The sequence below is a fragment of the Drosophila sulfurigaster genome, chromosome 2R, assembly GCF_023558435.1.
Source record: "Drosophila sulfurigaster albostrigata strain 15112-1811.04 chromosome 2R, ASM2355843v2, whole genome shotgun sequence".
In the NCBI taxonomy this organism is placed as follows: Eukaryota; Metazoa; Arthropoda; class Insecta; order Diptera; family Drosophilidae; genus Drosophila; species Drosophila sulfurigaster.
In genome coordinates, this window is record NC_084882.1 from 4,988,240 (window position 1) to 5,006,342 (window position 18,103).

Below are 18,103 nucleotides of genomic sequence, written 5' to 3' on the forward strand. Positions count from 1 at the left end.
ATTATTATTATTATTATTATTATTATTATTATTGTAATTGAAATTTAAGGGATTAAATACATGGTTTGTTTAAGAATTCAATTTAGATAAAGTCCGTTAAATAGTTATACATAGTATAGTATTCCTAGATAGTTCAGAGTTCATAAAGACTTGCGTATTACTGTATAAAAATCGTTCAGTTTTTAATGTTAATTTTTTTAGTGCTTTCAATGTAGATGAGGTATGTGAGATTGCTAGAAGCCAGAAATCGGTGCTTGATGCAAAAGTTTGTCTTAAAATTTCAAAGTGTGTATACGGGTATTATAGTTGGTATATGTATATGTAAATATCCATTTATTTATTAATTTACGTATTCATAACTTACGTGTGTTGTATAATATGTGTATAATTAATTTCTGTGTTTCGTTTTCTATTCAAAGTTAGATGTGTATATTGCTTGAGAGTTATAGAGTTTATTATAGTGTAATTGCAACAAGTAAAATTAGTAGCTAAAGTAATTAGTTTGAGCTTGATTCATGCTTCCTTACAATGAATGCTTTTTTGTATGGAATCGCATTATGAGCTTAGGGCTTATCTATTTCACTTTTATCCACAGCCGAAGAGCTGTAGGTTGAGCTAAAGCCGCCCTTGTACTGATACTGACCCAATAGAGGACTGGGGCCAATGCTGCCTGAGCCTGGAGAAGGCTTCGATATTAATGGTTCTCGCAGTGTGAATGACATCATTGGATTGTAAACACCCGTTGAATATGAGTGCACTTGAGTGCTTGAGCTGAGACTGGATGTGGGCACAGCAGAGGTGGTTGTGGGTTCGCTGAGGCGACTGCTAAATGAACTGCTGAAATTATAGGGCACAAATGCTGATAATGTGCCTTCATTTGAAGTGGATACGAAGGTTGAGGCAGTCGTAGATGCGGTTGAACTAAAGGTAAAACTGGAAGATGAAGCGGTGGTCTGACCGAAAGCATTTGAAAATGAATTTGCTGTACATGTGCTTGAGATGGAAATGGGTTCACGGTCGCCGGACGATACTAGAGGGGTGAGATATGAGTGGCTACTGCTGCCCGCATAGCTACGGGACATGGTGCTCAGTGAGCAGCTCGTCGTTGTGGCTAAATCGATCATAGCGTTACAACTGTACTTATCGGCGGTTGGCGGAGTGTCGGCTAAATTTGTATAGCTCTTTGCCGTTGCGGAGGGTGAGATGACTGGGGATCGGCTGGGTGGACGTGAAAGTGTTTGCTTCTCAATTTTCCTCTCGGTTAGAAAACGATCATAGAATGTTGAAGTGACTGTGGTGTGTCGAATCTCTAGCTTGGTCGGTTGATACACCGGCGTATTGGAGCGCATGGAATGGTTCAGATCATGGGGCTGGGGCTGTCGATAGGGCGAGATAGGTCTAGACGCAATTGTAGTTGTGTTGTTGCTGTGGCTGGTGCTGTTGTTGTTGTATCGTGTGCCTGCTGATGTTCTGGACTCGTAGGGAGAACTCAATGGCGATCTGCTGGCCGAACGTCTGTCATCAGCGTACTTGGCGCAAGTTTCTTCTAGTTGTCTATCTACTTTATGAAACTTAGTTAAACTATTGCAGCTACTTAGATCGCTACGATTATCGACAAAATAATTTGGCAACATATTATCACGTCTTACCCTACTACTCTCTCGCTCCTCTTGCTCCTCCGCTTCCCTGCCACGACGCGGTGAGAGCTCTCTGCTTATATCACGATGCGAACGATAATGTGGCGGACTTGCCCCCCGAAGCGGGCTGATTCCCATTTGTACCGACTCTACGGATCCAGCCGATCGATGCTCCGAGCTGATTCGTATAGAAGGAGTATAGTCGCTACATCGCTGTTGACCACGACCTCGTCCCCGACTATCGCTTTGGCTGTGCGTCAAATCCTCCGCGGAATTCTTTTTGCTGGCAAAGTGAAGCGAATCGGTAAATAGAGAGTCAATATACCGTTGGCACTTTTCTTTCTGATAGGGTTTCTCCTCGCACAGACTGTCAATGGATTTGATGCTGTTCTTGATAGAGCTTAGCCGTTCATTAATGTTATCTCCCGTACGCAGAGGTACTCCCGTGTGTGTTCCCGTTCGAGTGATGGGCGACGTTTCCTTCAAATGCAAGTTGTGTAATGATTAATACTGAAAATTATTGAATTATTGAACTCGCACTCACCCTCATTAAGCGACTTCCTAGTGCATCAACCCCCTCAGAACTTGCAGCCCTAACTGGGGTGCGGCTAGCTGATTTCTCATCTGCTGAATGATCTGCAAAAGTCTTCTTAACAATGCGTTGCAAAATTTTAGTATTCTCTTCAACACAATATAAAACATCAAATGTGATGCCCACCATTCTGTCATTGGATGGACTTGGTCGACATTTGGAACGCCTATTCTCCTCGTAGTAATCCTCGTCTTCATCGCGGAAACGAATGACTTTTGGGCTTGTGGGTCGATAATAGGTTGTCTCTTCTCCCCGCCGGTAGTCATCATGTTCATCTCGTCTTAATGCTGACTTAGGCGTTGTTACCGTTTGGCGTTTGGGGCTTTGCTCGCGCGATTTAGAAGCTTTGAATTCCTCGTAAGATAGCGAGGGCGATACCACGTCCTTGAGTTTTTGATTAAATTCTTTATAGACTTTTTGGGTTTTGAAATCAAAGCGTTGCTCCTCTTCAAGGGCTCGAATGCGTTCATCCAGCTCGGCTGCCGTGGGTGGCTCTGGCTTGCTTGGTGACGACACTAAACGCTCCAGACTATGAACTGGCGTTTTGGGTCGTTGTTCATCTAAGATTTTCTTTCGTTTGATGTCGTCGATTGTTGGTGATCGGGATCGCGATTTAAGACGTCCTGGTGATTTTAATTTTTCATCCAGAAGTCTTATACGATGTTCCAGTTCACCGGTCGTAGGTATTTCGCTATCATCAGGACTCGGATCGAGCAGCATTTCTAATGGATGAATAGGTGGCTTCTTATTGGTTTGGCGCTTGGACAGATTATCTTTCGACTTTGAGCGTACCAAGTCAAGTACTCGGTACTTATACTCCAAGTCATCTGAGATGGGGACATCATCGTGATGCACTTGCTGGCGTACTGGTGATGTATAAGGGCTTTTCTCATTTTTGTTTAGCACTTTCCCGGTATGTCGCGATGGGGAAACCAATGGTGACTTTGCTTTCCGCGAAGGCGAAACATAAGGAGACCTTGCTTTACGGGAAGGCGAAATATGTGGTGATTTTGTAGCCACTTTGCGTACCGGAGAAGTATAAGGTGATTTTTTGGTTTCTTTTCGCGAGGGACTACGAGAGGATTCAACAGCTGCAGAAGGTTCTTCTGGTAAGTCTTCGTCGATATCTAGACCCTTGCCTTCACAAAGTTCAATGTACTTATTGAGGTCTTTCTCATGCGAAAGTGAGTATTGCAGTTTTATCTTCCGTTCAATTTCAACTAATCTTTGCTCTACATCAATTTTCTCGACGTCCTCGAGAAGCTTAATCTGACGTTCCAGTGAGCGAAATCGAGCTTCAAGCTCTTTGGTTGATGGCAGATAAACAGTTTTACGTTTCAGATGATGCTTCACAGGATTTGGACCCCAGTCATGGGTTGTCTGCTCCGCAATTGATTGTTGTTGCTTATTCTCCCCAGTGTCTTTTAGCTCTGAGTCTGCTTCTGGTTCGCTGCTGGTAAAGTCGGTTATTTCTTTAGTCAGATCGGAAATGGCTTGGGCTTGATCCATTTTCTCAGCTGATGGCTTGCTCTCAGCTCGAACCAGCTTACCATCTTTAGATTTAACAAGATTGCGGTCGTTGAGTTGCTTTTCCAGTGCTTGAAATAGCCCTTCTAGTTCCTCTGTGTTTGCTCTGGTTAAGCGACGAACTTTTAATGCTTTGGGCTCATTATCCATTAGAAGAACTACAGTTTTATTATTCGTGTCCACACCTTCAATGTTAGTAGCATCTATAACATGGCTTACATTATTTTCTTCACAAGCACTTGGTTCATCAGCGATTATGTCGGATTTCTCAACTACTTTGTCTCCTCGAGTTGGAGGCGTCAAGACTTCCTCTTTTTTCGGTAAGGACGATGTGTTTTCATTCTTATCAATTTCACGATTCACTACCTTTTCATCTTTTATATTAGTTTTGTCCAAATCCGATTCTTTGCATCGGCTCTGCGCTTTCTCTTTATTGTGTAAAGTTTTAGATTCTTTCATAGTCTCAGGCTCAGTACTGTCCGCCGATGGTTTTTGAAACTCCTTCAATTTATCTGATTCGTCAGGCTTAACATTGTGATTATGACAATCTTGCTCTGGTCTTAGCTTTGCAACCGCCTCCAACTTCTCGACTTTGTTAGATTTGCAGCTATGATTATCACTCAAATTTTCCATTTTTTTTTTTCTGACTCTACTTCTTTCTCTAATTTCTCGTCCTCATCGGATTTAACGTTATGATTGTGACTCTCCTTTTCCAACTTTTTAGTTGCATCTGTAAGCTGCTCAATTGGTTTTGAAAAGGGTTTGCCATCTTCTGTTGCTAAATCACATTCTATAAGTATTGTTTCATTTCTGGCACGTTCCTCCACCAATTGCTGTTCCAGTTGCTCTAATCGTCGCTTCAGGTCTTCAGTAGTTGACTCTGGCTCTGACTCTGACATAGGCCTCTTGAGCTCGCCCTCCTTGTTGACCAACATTTTGATGTTGATGCTAATATTAATAGGTTTGTCTGAATCCTCCATTTCACTAAAGTTTTGGGTATAGCGCACCAGCTCCTTACCCGTTTCGGAGTCAGTGCCAAGGTGACACAATGGCGAATGAATATTGTCGCTATGCGTATGTAGCTGCTCCTTGGCTTTCTCTTTTTCTCGCATGGCATCCAATAGCTTAAGACTGTTTTCACTTAACTGCTTCTCTAATGCAAGAACGCGCTGTTCCAATTGTGCCTCTGCTTGGCGCGAAGTGCTCGGCTTTTCATCATCAGCGTGGTCATGAGCATTAAGTCTGACTGTCCTCGATGCAACTTCGGAATCACTTGCACAGCGCTGCTTGTAGAATTTCTTGTACAATTTCCGCTCAAGGAATTGTAAACGATTTTCCAAATCGGCTCTCGATGGCAAATCAGAGAAACGACGAACCATTCTCTGTGTTTGCCACGGTTCGTAATTTCCCGATCTGTAGTAAGCGGTGTTTGCAGGTGCTTCCGATGTCTCATCGCCCATTGGCGTGGGTCGCTGTTGTAGTTGCAGTTGCATTTGTCGTTGTTGCTGTAAGTGCTTGCGCTGCGGATTTATTTCGCTGGGCTTCAGGTTATCTTCCCCCGGCGACTGGCCCTGCATTCTCCTTTGCAGCTCCTCAATGAGGGCCCGCTGCTGATGATGACCTGGATCGATGTGAATTTTATGATCCTCTGTTGGAGGCGGAGGAGCTTCAGGTATATGTGCCTCGATAGCTACATCTACATGCTGAGAAGACGTCTTAATGGTCTTAACGGACTCGGATATTTCATTTTTACTCGTGTCAAGCATCTCATTTTCCACTTTATCCTGGCAATGCAAGGCATCGTATCGACTTTCCAAATCCTCTGTTGACGGAGGTTCCTTTTTGATTGGTCGCTGCTCCTCAGCTGTATCCCCCATTTCTGCTATTACTTCTTGTTCGATACGGTCCAAGGCTGCACTCACAGTTTCATTTTGCGTCGGCAAATGGTTTTTACTACTCATACGTCTCTTAAGTGTTTCATATCGTTTCTCCAGATCCTCCATTGAGGGTGGCTCTGAGGCTCGCCGTTTGCTCAATTCCTTTCGTTGTGATTGGTCGCAGTGCGTTGGTTTTGACTTTTTGTCTGTTTCTGAGTTCGTAGTATTTTCAATTGCTTTGGGCAGCTCTTCGCTTTCCAAAATCTTATTAGCCCTCTTGTGTATGTCCGTTTTATTTGCTTCTAATTCAACAATTTCGTCGTTTTCTTTACTTATATTTTCTTTTTCTTTATCATCAAATGATTTCATCGTCTTGAAAGCGTTTTCTTCTTTTTCAAAAGCAGAAACTACTTTACTTTTGCCTGTTTTCCTTTCGCCTTCAGAATTTTGACTGTTACCTTTCTCGTTATCATTTGGTCCGACATTGCTTATACTAATTTGTTTTTCTAGGGCTTTAAAACGTTTTTCCAACTCTTCTGTAGAGGGTGGGGCTTTACGCCTTTCCAGATCGACCTCTTGACTATCTTCAGTTGTCTCAGGTGTTTTGATCTTATCACTTTCAACTTTTTTTTGACTTGACACTATTCCCTCTAAATCTTTTGTGGACTCTTTATTATCTCCTGCATTTTTGGCAGCATTTATGACGCCCGGACTGGCTACCTTATTTGTTTGCCCATCGCCTTTATCTATTTCATCATCAGGAGGCTCTTTTTTAGATATTACTGGATTATTGGTTTGTATGCTAATTTTTCGCTCGAGCGCATTAAATCGATCTTCAAGCTCTGCCGTTGATGGCAGCTTCTTAAGACGTTTTTGTTTTATTTCCAATTGACTCTCATTATCATTTGTGCCAGCACTTTTATCACTAATTTTATTCGCAGGTTGTGTAGTAGCATCTGATCTATGCAGATTGCCGGTCTTTTTGGAACCATTCGATTTTACTGGGGAACTGTCATTACGCTGCTCTTGGTTACACGTTAGATCTAATGGTGCTTTAGCATTCGTATCGTTGGAGCTCATTTGCTTCGATAAAGCATTAAACCGTAGTTCAAGATCAGCTGTTGAGGGAATTCTTTCTGGTTTTTCAAAGCAATCCACATCAATTTTCTGTTTTTCCGCACTGATCTGCTTTTCTAGTGATTTGTAACGCTCTTCCAGGGCGGCGGTAGTCGGTATGTGTTTGGGGGCTTCTGCTTGATCATTATATCTTTTCGTCTGATCCTGACTGAGACATCGCTCTAGTGCCAAAAAACGTTCCTCTAGCTCTATGGTCGAGGATCTAGTCAGAGTTTTGCGTCTCGGATCTCTGCGTTTGCGGCTGGCATTATTGAGGGTCGTAGGCAACTGCTGTGGCGGTGGCGTTGGTGATGGAGTTGGTGGTGGTGTGGCGATCTGCGATGCTATCGTCATGCTTAACGCCTCTTTGTAGTCATCCTTATTCTCGCCTGGAATGTTATCATCACGAATCAGCGCGAAGACGTTCAACCTATCTATAGAAAGTTCTTCTCTCTGTATTTTTCCCATATGCACCTCACTTTCGGATTTAAAATGTGACGTCTTTTCCTCATTACATGCAGGCCCTTCGCACTCACAATCATCTGACTCTTTTGCTCTTAAGGAGTAAGACAGTTCTAGCCTCTTGGGACGTTCTACGGTATTCACTCGTTCAAAATACTGATTGGTAACGCCATCATCATTAACATCGAATAGCGTGAAGGAGTTATCTACTGCCCTCAAATCCGTTTCAGGAACTTCTTCATGCGTACCCAGTGGCTTGATACATTCTGTTTCCGACTTAGATGTTTCCTTGACCGGCTTGAGCATGGGCAGGGAACTAATGCAGGTCGTGCTTAGATAATTGGCGATATCCGGCAACGGCGATAGCTGGCTAGTGCTAGTTATGCCCACAGAGGAATCTTTAATCTCCAAGGGTAATGGTTCCATTTTAGTGTATGCCAGATCACCAACAGCCTGAGTCCATTCGTTATCACGAGAATATCCAAATCTATCACATTCCGTAGCACTATCTTCTTCGTCGACCTTGGAGGCTGGCTCCTTTTCGTCCCCACTATCTGTACCCATTAGCATGAAAGGGATTTCTGCAGTACTGGGTGCCCAGGACTTGGGGCGTTTGCGCTCAAGGCTGGAGTCTTGTGAGTTTGATAGTCTTGTCATCGGCGGCTTTGGACTTAAATTTGCATTCAGATTAACCTTCGGCTTCTCTTTTAACTTGCGCGCCAGCTTAACCTTGCGTTTGGGACTCTGCTCTATTGACTTGGGATCATCATCGTCACACAGACTTGTATCTGTACTGGAACCTTCTGTGCCGTCGGCCTGATGATCTCCATCACTGTCTTCACTGTAAGAGGAGCTATCGCTCTTTCCCAATCGTGAGCGCAGCTTTTGTGACTTGCTGATATTTGCATCGCTTCCATCACGCCGCATGGACGCGCGATCGGCTTTGATTTCTTTCCAAGTCAAACTATCTCGCCGCTGTCGAGTGGCATCTGTGTCCCGCCACAGCAAAGTCTCTCCACGTCGCAGGTGTCTTTCTACCGTCACAGAACTTTTGCCATGAAGGACGGCAGGCAGTGAGGGCTTTCGAGCCGGTGGTATGGCTCCCAAAGGTGCTCCGATACGTTTTCCCTTATTTGTAAGAATGGCTGGGCGACCTTGAAGTAATTGATTCACTACGACTGAAGCCTGGACATTGCCCGATGGCGTTTGCTTAGCAGCTGTGGCTGTGGAACAGGCGGTGGTCAGTATGACATGCGCCTGTTTTTGACGTTCGCGTAATCGATCATATTGCTTCTTGAGCAAGGAGATGTCCAATGCTAAACGATCCTTTTGATCCGTCTTTCCTGTTCCAGTAGCTCCCCCCTCCAACGACGACTCCCACGGAACCACGTCTACCCCAGTTCAAGCCCCACATTGTGGCGACAGCCATACGGGACTCATCATCCGAGTGCGTATCGTCCTCATCAAAGTACAATCTGTAAAGACAATAAATCGCTATATTTTTTTGAGTTTAAAAAAAAATGTTTCATGCATACTGCAATCCCTGTTTGGATCCCAGCGGAGCAATATGGTATAGATGCTTATCCCTCAGCTGCTTGATATCAGTAATCGGCCCCAGTTGCACGACCTTCTCGATGAGACCATTAGAGTCAATGAGATGTCCGTTGAGCAGTTCATTTGAAAACGAACCCATCTTTCCATAAAACTCGTCTGCAGTGCGTGCATTTAAAACTCGTCTGTAATATCGAAAAGTAGTGAGTAGAATTTATATTTGACAATTTAGATTATTATCTGCATATATATAAATACTGTGTATATCTGTTTTAAGTATGCAATAACTATTATTCAACAAACTCATAATATTGTTGTTGTTGTTACACAAATTAAACCCGTTATTAATTAGATTTGTAGTGCTAACATATTCTACACACTTAGCCATCACATTTACAGATGCTTGGGCTTGTGGACAGGTATTTCGTACTCGAATATAAGCTTTTAACACTCACAAATTGCATTTGACGAAATGAAAGTGTCAGAACGCTACAGTCGAGTGTGTTCGACTCTGAGATACTCGCTGCCCATTATCATTAAAAGCAAAACAGTACTGTATTATTCTACAAATATTCCAAATTAATAATTTGAAAATACTAAAATATTTCGAAGGCCTTAATAGGTATATCGATTTGCGGGGCGGAAGTAGGCATGGTAAAAATTTAAAGCAAACTTAATATGATGCGCCCTCCTTCTACCTAATGGGTGGCGGATATAAAAAGTTTAGGTAAATGGCGGCAGCCTTGCGACCGTCTTGACCCAAATTTTGCCTGCATGGTACTTCAAAAGAGACGACTAAGCTTTCACCCCTGAATTACATATAAAAAGAATATACGTAGGCGTATATGTATGTATTTTACAACTACTCACTCTTCGAGGAGACTCCAGAGAACGAGGGCCGTACGCAATAGTACGTCGCTGCCCTCAATGAGCACTAAATCCCATACGCGAAGAACACAGGACATGGGTAGGCAGGTGCAAAACATGGTGAGGAACCACTGCATAGTAAAAACATTAGTGAGTGGTGGCTCATAGGCATTCTCCACGGGACCCTGCAGTCGTTGCAGATGCTTAGCCAAGCGAGGCAGTTTCGTTTGCATCAGCTCACGAAAGACACTCATGTCTGCCTGTAGGCCACCCATAGAACCATAGAAATAGCCCGTCGGCAGCACACCCTCGACCAAATAGATCATGACCTTCATTGACTCTTCTTCTTCCTTGTCCATGACCTGGAGTATAAGTGCACCTAACATGTTGAAGCCCTGTAAGTTAATGTTTAACATAAGTCGGAAACATAAATTCCAGTCTGATTCAGGAAACACACCTGGCAATAGCCCACTTCAGGATTATAGCGAGCATAGCCGAGTAGAATTCGCTTGAGCTTTGCTTGATTAATGGAGCCGGCAGGTCCCGTGCACAAATTAGACCCTGTACGATGCAGATCCTAACAGAAAGCAGGGAGAGAAAGGATATGTTTTACAACGCATTGCCTCCTCGCAGTAACTAAGTGAGTTAGCTTACCTTGACGATCTGAATGCCTAGTTCTTCGTCATCCTCCCGCCATTCCTCGCAGAAGCACTTCTCCCGCTGCTGCGTCCAGTCCACGTTCTTGGAACTTAGATACTTGTCTGCCAGCGACAGCCACAGCTGTGGGGCACAGTGTTAGTAATCTAAATGAAATTATCGCTCCCTACATCTCTTCTGATTTACTACAATACCTTTCGTCGGAATTCTGGCGGAGTACCGCCGGGCAATCGTGCCACCAATTTCATGGCATGTAGCCATTGATTATAATCCGAAACATCATCATCTGCTGCGGCATCAGCGGTGTCAACAGAGGAGGAGGTTATCATATTGTTGTTGTTGCGACCAAGCTCCTTCCTTTGGGTGCCGCTGGTCTGAAGGTTGTTGTTGTTGCTAATGTTGATGCTGATGTCCGTGGTGGCTGTGAGGGCGTTGATGGCTTTGGTGCCGCTAGTGGCGATGATGGTGCTGCCACTCGTCGTGCTAGTGCTATTGGTGCAAGAAGTTACGCTGACTTTCGGTGGCGGTGGTGAAAGACTGAAGCGCATTTTAGGCTGGGCATCGTCTGCAAAAGTTGGGAAGCAAATTGAAATATTAAAGTAGATCGAATTCTGCATCAAATAGTCATTTGTGTATTGTATATTGTGCGAATTAAAATGTAGACAGTCGTATATAGAATAAGTGTTTCATTTTTTTTGGGGAACTTCCATCTTGACTCGACTTACAATATCCGTGCAGTATGCAAACTTTACCCAAGTTAATTTTTATTTAAATGTAACGATTAATAAAGTTAGATTTAGTTCGTTTTTAAGCAGGACGCACAAAAGAGAAGAAGAAAATAAAAATAATATATATCATATATATATATATATATATATATAGAGAGAGAGAGAAAAAGAGAATATCAGTATATATATGTAGTAAACACTTGATCAATTTAATTGTTTCGCCTTAGGGCAATGAAAAGGAAATGTTAATAATGAGCTACAACGAGTGCTTCAAAGGAAACCGAATAGAGAACGAAAACATGCAGCTTGGAGTTAAACATTGTGCTACATTGCAATGAACTTTGCTACAACGTTAGACGCCAAAGTGCTTAAGACACTTTGGCATGGGTGGCATGCAACGGTGACATGGTGGCATGAACACATGTGGCATGGCAGCATGGAAGCATGATGGAGCTTTTGTTGACTTTTGACGGGCTGTATGTGAAATTGACCATGAGATTTCTAAGTATACGAGTATCAGTTGGGGCAGATCAAGCACAGCGTCTCGGGGAAGAGCAAGCTGACGAGTTTTCTGTTGATGCTTAAACATGACTAACGAGGTGTACACTTAACATATCCTCGTTGTTCATCAGCTTCGGTATACACATAGTATTTTATGTATTTATAGTAGATGTATGCGTCACATAATACTACGTTGACATTCTGAAATGAAAAATAAATTCACTTCAGTTGCTCTTATCTGCGTCGTGGTGCGCATAAATCTTTACTTCTTAGACTTTCTTCTTTGTTGGTGCTTGTTTATATTCCATACAGACTTACACATTTAAGTATGTAAGTGTATAACGACACAACAAGCAGTATGAGAAGGGAAACTTTACTGTTCTTTGCATTAATGGAGCTAAATATTTACGCTTAAATTAGATAGACAATATATGAGCAGTTGTCATTTCATTTGAAGAACCCATATTCGTTGTCTTCTAACCTATACCCGAAAATATTGTGGCCTTCACCTTATGACTGATAATTTAATTGGAAGCCGCCTATGTTAAAGATGCATATTGTTTGCATTAAATAATTTTTCTTTTTCGAAACGTGATCCGAATTTGAAATCCGTAGTATAAGGATGAATATGGAAATAATATTATACATCGACATATGATTTAAATACATTATTTTTATGCTTTTCTAAATACATAATAAAAGAAAATTACTGGTGTGAAAGTAAATAAACAATAAGTGCAAAAAGAATTAATTGAAGTGTGCTCAAAGAGGAGGCAAAGCGAATGTTCACCGGATATTTGTCAGTCCTAAAATGGAGTCTTGGGGACACCCTTAAAGCTGTGTGTTTCAAGCGATACCATACACATACACTCAAAATATATATGGAGAGACTGATGCAAGTCAGAACCCATCACTTAGTTATTCTGCGTTCCGCCTGAGATTGCCAAAATGAATGCGAAAATAAAACACACAAAATCATTAAATATGATGGCCAGCAAACAACTGGGAAATTGCTAATGAATTACTAATTGCATAAACACTTATGTATGTTAGGGTCCTTAAACGCTAAGATACTCAATTTAATCAGAGCCCATAAAACATTTGCATATTTATTTGTATACCCAATAGGCTAGCGCGCTATCGTAGTTTTGGATGAACTTGATAATTATGTGCAGTTGTAATGCGGCTGGAGAGATAAATATAAATATGATAACATCTTTTTATTGTTGCGAAGCGAAATAATTTTTATTTTACAATGAGTGTCAAGATTAAAAATATGAATATATATTGTGTATGTATATGAATGAGAATGCATGGCGATGCTACTCCACGTATTTTGAATGAACTATTCATTGCTTGTCATTGTTTCTGTACTCATCTAATGGGCTTGGTATGTGTATGTACATGATGGAATAGCTCATACTAAGCACTTGTGCGGCAAGCGAAAAAAAAAGGAAGAGCATCACAGGAATGGCAGCTACCAAAAGCAGCACGTAGAAGTCCAGAACAAACTCGAATCCTTTACGACTTTGCGTGAGCCTGTGTGTATGTTTGTGGCTCAGCGTAATGTTATCTATAGCAATGCTAGTTAAGGATATTCTTTCCTTTCTCTTACTTCGACTACTTCGTACACAAGGAAATCCGTCGATACTCTTGTGCCAATGGACCAGCACGTTTTATATAATTGGCATCAATTGAAGTTGTCTTTAAAGTAAAGATGTTACTTAAGTGAAAGTCTATTTACGATGTGAACTATTTGCTTGTTATGCATTTCGAATGGAACACTGGGATCTACACTATTCTTCGGTTTAAAAATGTAATGATACATTTGAATTTTAATTTCGGTGTTTACAATATAAATAATTTCTTCTTTTTTAGTACTAAATATATATTTATAAAGTTAAGTTAACAAATAAAGTCCGTTAAGTAACTCTGATGGGGCAGCCGCTAATTGAGGAAAGTTCGATTAAAGTCGCCCCCTTGCAGAATATTAATCATTTCCAAATATTCTCAAGTCTTTTTTGTAAATTGCTTAAAGCCAATCAATTTACGCACAGTTGCGACCTGTCAATTTCAATAAGCTTCACATTCAAGTTAAGCTTCGTCCCTAAATTAAAGGAAATGTACAAGTACGGGTATATACTATATTTAGTATACAGAAACCTCGACGCACAGCTTTACGTTCGTTTTGTATATAAAAATACGAGAAAATGCAGAATATCGTTGGTTTTTATTGTTTGGGAGTGCAAGTAAACATAAAAGAAAGGAACAGCGTTTCGAACAGTAAATGAAAATAAGCAACGTTGCTTTGGATTCTGACTGAAAATTTTATTAAATTAGTTTATCTAGATTCTTGGAATTTATTAGACCATATTCTTAGATCATTTTTATTTTAGAAATACCTTATTATATATGGGAGGGTCAAATGAATCAAGTCTAAAATCACAAACATCTCTGTTTCTGTGTGTGTGTGTGCTGGAGCATGCGTATGTTCAAAACGTGGGCGTTTTATTTAAAATCTGCAATTGACAGACGCCGTCATGATGAAGTATCCAAAATAAGACCAAAATGCAAAAAAAAATTGCAAATATTGAAATTTCTAATTAAATGTTGTACATATGTGTATAGTATATGTACTTATATACGTGTTAAGCTGGTCCCGTCCAAAATAGAAAAAAGGTCTAACGGAGGCCAGGATTAAAGCTAAAACGAATAGCCAACATAATAATAGAAATAATGCAAATTTATGCCAGAAGGCTAGGAGTATATCTGTCGCCTCTGAAGCTTGCTTGCCATATTTACAAATATATAAAAAATGCAAATGTTAATTACAATTACAAGCGACCCCAGATTAGAACTGTGTGCCTTATGCATGAACAATGGCTGGTTGCGCGTGTTTATAGATGTGTGCGAGTTTGGGTGCCACTGAGTGTGAAGGAGACCTGTTTCGAATGAACGAACGAATTCGGATGAACGCGGCTATGGGTTCAATATTTTTTGGCGTAAGCGTTGAATGAATTAGCATATAGAATTTCATTATGAAATTTACCTTGTTGTTGTTTGATTAGTACACACGTTATTATTGTTGTTGCAGTTTTAAGAGCAATTAGAGAAAGAGCGTTAGGAAGAAGAAGAGATAGATATATTTAAAAAAACAGAGACAGCAATAAATGCGGATAATGAAAACATCAACTTTGATGACACACACAAAATGAAGCAAATGCTTAATACTTTGCTTTCCACTCGAATCCAGGCGCGCTAAAATTTGTTTGGGAACACGAGATATTAACAAGAATGTGTATGTATGTATGTATGTTGGTGGTGATATTGACTTGTTCTCTGCATAATATTTTAATGTATATTTATGTAAGTTTAGTTTATCTGTCGGCTCTTGAATAAGTTTGATGATCTTTGGTATATTTACCCATGTTAAGTAAACGTGCGCTGCTTGTTATGCTACGATTTCTGCGACTGCCTTTAGAAGCACCTCATTTAACTATGCGAGTACTAGTGGTAGTTGTTGTTGTTGTTGTTGTAGTGGTTGGTGGATTCCGAACTGATTATTCGTTTTTGTTTTACATTTTTGCGTTGTTTGTATCAGCTAAATGTACTAGTGGTAGTAGTTGTAGTTTTTGTTGATGTTATTTAACCTATTGCATTGTTTACACAAAATATATACAGAATATATACAGAAATACATAAGTATATGAGTTTACCATAAACATATTCTCTCCCTCCTCTCTCTCTCTCTCTCTCTCTCTCTCTCTCTTTTGTCATTCTACTCATTCAAGATGCTGATGCTATATGAGTTATGTAACGAGTTTGCGACTACTGCTCGGGGATAATGCAGAACACATATTTAAACAAACCCTCATGCTCCCATATACTATATTCTAGCACTACACGTACATAAAAATAGGCGCAAACAACAGCTTGATAAATGTCATTGTAGAATTTTTTGTGTTCGTTCTGTTCGTTATGTTTTGTTCCGTTTCATTCTTACTGCCAACAAAACAGCATACGAAAATAACACAACATTGGGCGACATGGGCGACCCACAAACAGCTGAACAGCTGAAACCTTGACAGCAGCTAGAGCTCAGCCAATGAGTAGTAGTAGTTTCATAGTTGGCTCGATGGATTGGGATTAGGTAAGAAAGCGAGACTCGCATTTGCTTTGCGATTGTGTGACTTTTCACTGAGGTTCATCGATTCTTTAACTTGCCAGAATCTTGACCCACTTTTTTTGTTGGCCAAGCCAAAAAAACGACAAGCACAACCGAGAGTGTAGAAATAAATACCAAATAGAAAAATATCAAAGACCTTGCACTCAAATCCGTTGTTGCAACTGTATGCAACTCTTTCGAGAGCTACAACAACAATCGAAATAAACTAAACCACCAACCAACTGATAAGGTAAGTAGAGAGCAGGCAAATATAATGCTTGTTTGGAATATCAAATTATTATGAAAGCAGTTTAATTGTTATTTACTTGAAATCCTTGTCTGTTAAAGTTACGCAACAACTGCAGAATATGAAAGGCATTTTACAGTTAGCCTGAAACTTACTTAACTCGTGACTCTTTGTTAACTGAGCTAATCAACAATTTTTTATAGAATCATGTGTGCGTACGACGTGAGTCACAAGCAATCGAATGCGTGCCCTCTCTATCTCTCTTGTCTCTGTATATGTGTACATAGGCTACTCATACAGAGCCATGTGCCCGAGTATGTGCGTGTATAATATATATATAAAAATATAACAAAGATATTTTTAAATGCGCTACAGGAAATCGTCAACCAATACAGCTCGACCTCGACCACAAGAACGTCAGTTATTCGAATTAGTGTTGTAGGCGTTGCATACTTTTGGGCGCAGTAGTAAAACACAGCAACAAATATGTAGCTACAGTTGTATTATTTTTGCACTTGTATTGATCACATTTTCCTCTTCAGTTAAGTAGTACAATAATTTGCACACATCGAAGAAAAACTACACGGATTTTATAGGTGCGATTAGCATTTTGCTGCATTACTTTTTAGAATTCATATACACAATTATGATATAAGAGAAAGCAAAGCTTGTGTTTGCACGTGTACGTGCTGAAGCCCGACCCCGTCGCTGTTGTCGACGTAACAGCGCGTTATATGGCCCGCGAATATCAAGGGTAATGTTGAGCAGCCACACAAAACACGCCCACACAATGACGACGACGACAACGACGATGCGAACAACTGACAGGCGACTGAGGCAGCAGGCGCAGAGATATAAAACCATAGATAAATGTGGCAAATACTTGCGGAGGCCAAGCAGGAGCAGCGCCATCTACACGTGCAAGCATACTACCGAATACAACGATACATACACACTAAAAATGAGTGAGTGAGTGTCTGTGTGTGTGTGCGTGTGTGAGTGTGTTTGTTTGTGTGAGTGTGCACGTCACGTCAGACAATCTCAAAGCATCGCGATGCAACGGTCAGTGAGTTGTTTTCATGTTCACTCGCCTGGCATTGTGTCGTCATCCACCCCCAGCGTGGACACTCACTACAGCACTCCTCTACACACCCACACTGATGTGTAGGTTTACCTGCTCACTAAAGCACGCACACACACGCATGCACATAGAAAAACGAACACACACACAGAGAGAGGTGGCAGGCAGGCAGTCCATTCAATAAACTGAGCGAACTCACACACATACATGCACGTTCCGTGAACTGAATTTCCTTCAGTATTCAGCTTTCAGCTTTCTGTTTTCCGCACTAACGACGCACACAGTTGAGAGTTCCGCACTTAACTGATTTGCTCTGCGGCACACTTTGCTCTGTCAACCCGGAGACCCAAAGCTGCAATGCCAGCAGTACGTCATGCGCACAATCGCACCGTGTCAGCTGATTACACTGCACCAAAAGCATTGTACTTACTTCTCTTCACAACGAACAGAGCAGTGACAAATTCACACAGTACTTCTTGATGTCGTCGCTGTCGATCTCTCGCAATAAGCACACGCTCTAGCATATAACCCATCGTCAATATCTCGATTTTGAGCATGGCAGACACATCGATCAGCTGTCGTATATTGAGTTTTTCCAGAACCCTTCGATTTCCCGTCAAGCCGCTAGCCATCCTACAAAGCGACACCTTTCCACACGATCTTGTGGTGGCAGTCCTCTGATCGCGACAATGTCGAAGACGTCTCGCCTGCTGCTCCTGTTTGCCGTAAATGTCGCACAACAATGTAGTGAGCATGGCTTTGGTCGCACTGTGGCAGCAGTTGTGTTTATTCTTATCAACTTCTTATGGTAATTGGAAAGCTCACCTCATTTCGAAGCCTTGTTGATTGCCGTTGGGTTGATTGATAATATTGCGCTCTGTTTGTACTGTTAGTTGATACAACAGTTCTTTGTAGGTTTTCTTCAATTTGTTAACATTTTATGGAAAAACTTAAACTGAATAAGATTAGCATAATAAATATAGACACGCTTGCTCCAATTAAATTCAATTTCCAAGCTTTTGAAAATAATTTCAACTCACAGTAGATTCGCTAAGGCACAGACATTGCCGATCTAACAGTCTTTCTAAATCAATA

General features: G+C 41.2%; 1 protein-coding gene across 1 annotated transcript; it reads right to left on the minus strand.

Annotated features, from left to right (window-relative positions):
* Nucleotides 1-14: 14 nt before the first annotated feature.
* On the minus strand, nt 15-17,979 carry LOC133837694 (uncharacterized). The gene is given in 12 exon segments (XM_062268544.1): nt 15-2,117; nt 2,182-2,286; nt 2,356-4,376; nt 4,379-8,573; nt 8,575-8,686; nt 8,747-8,947; nt 9,633-10,024; nt 10,087-10,206; nt 10,284-10,409; nt 10,481-10,851; nt 17,439-17,776; nt 17,834-17,979. Coding segments are annotated over 12 exon segments (9,540 nt in total). The 5' UTR covers nt 17,839-17,979; the 3' UTR covers nt 15-563.
* Nucleotides 17,980-18,103: the final 124 nt, after the last annotated feature.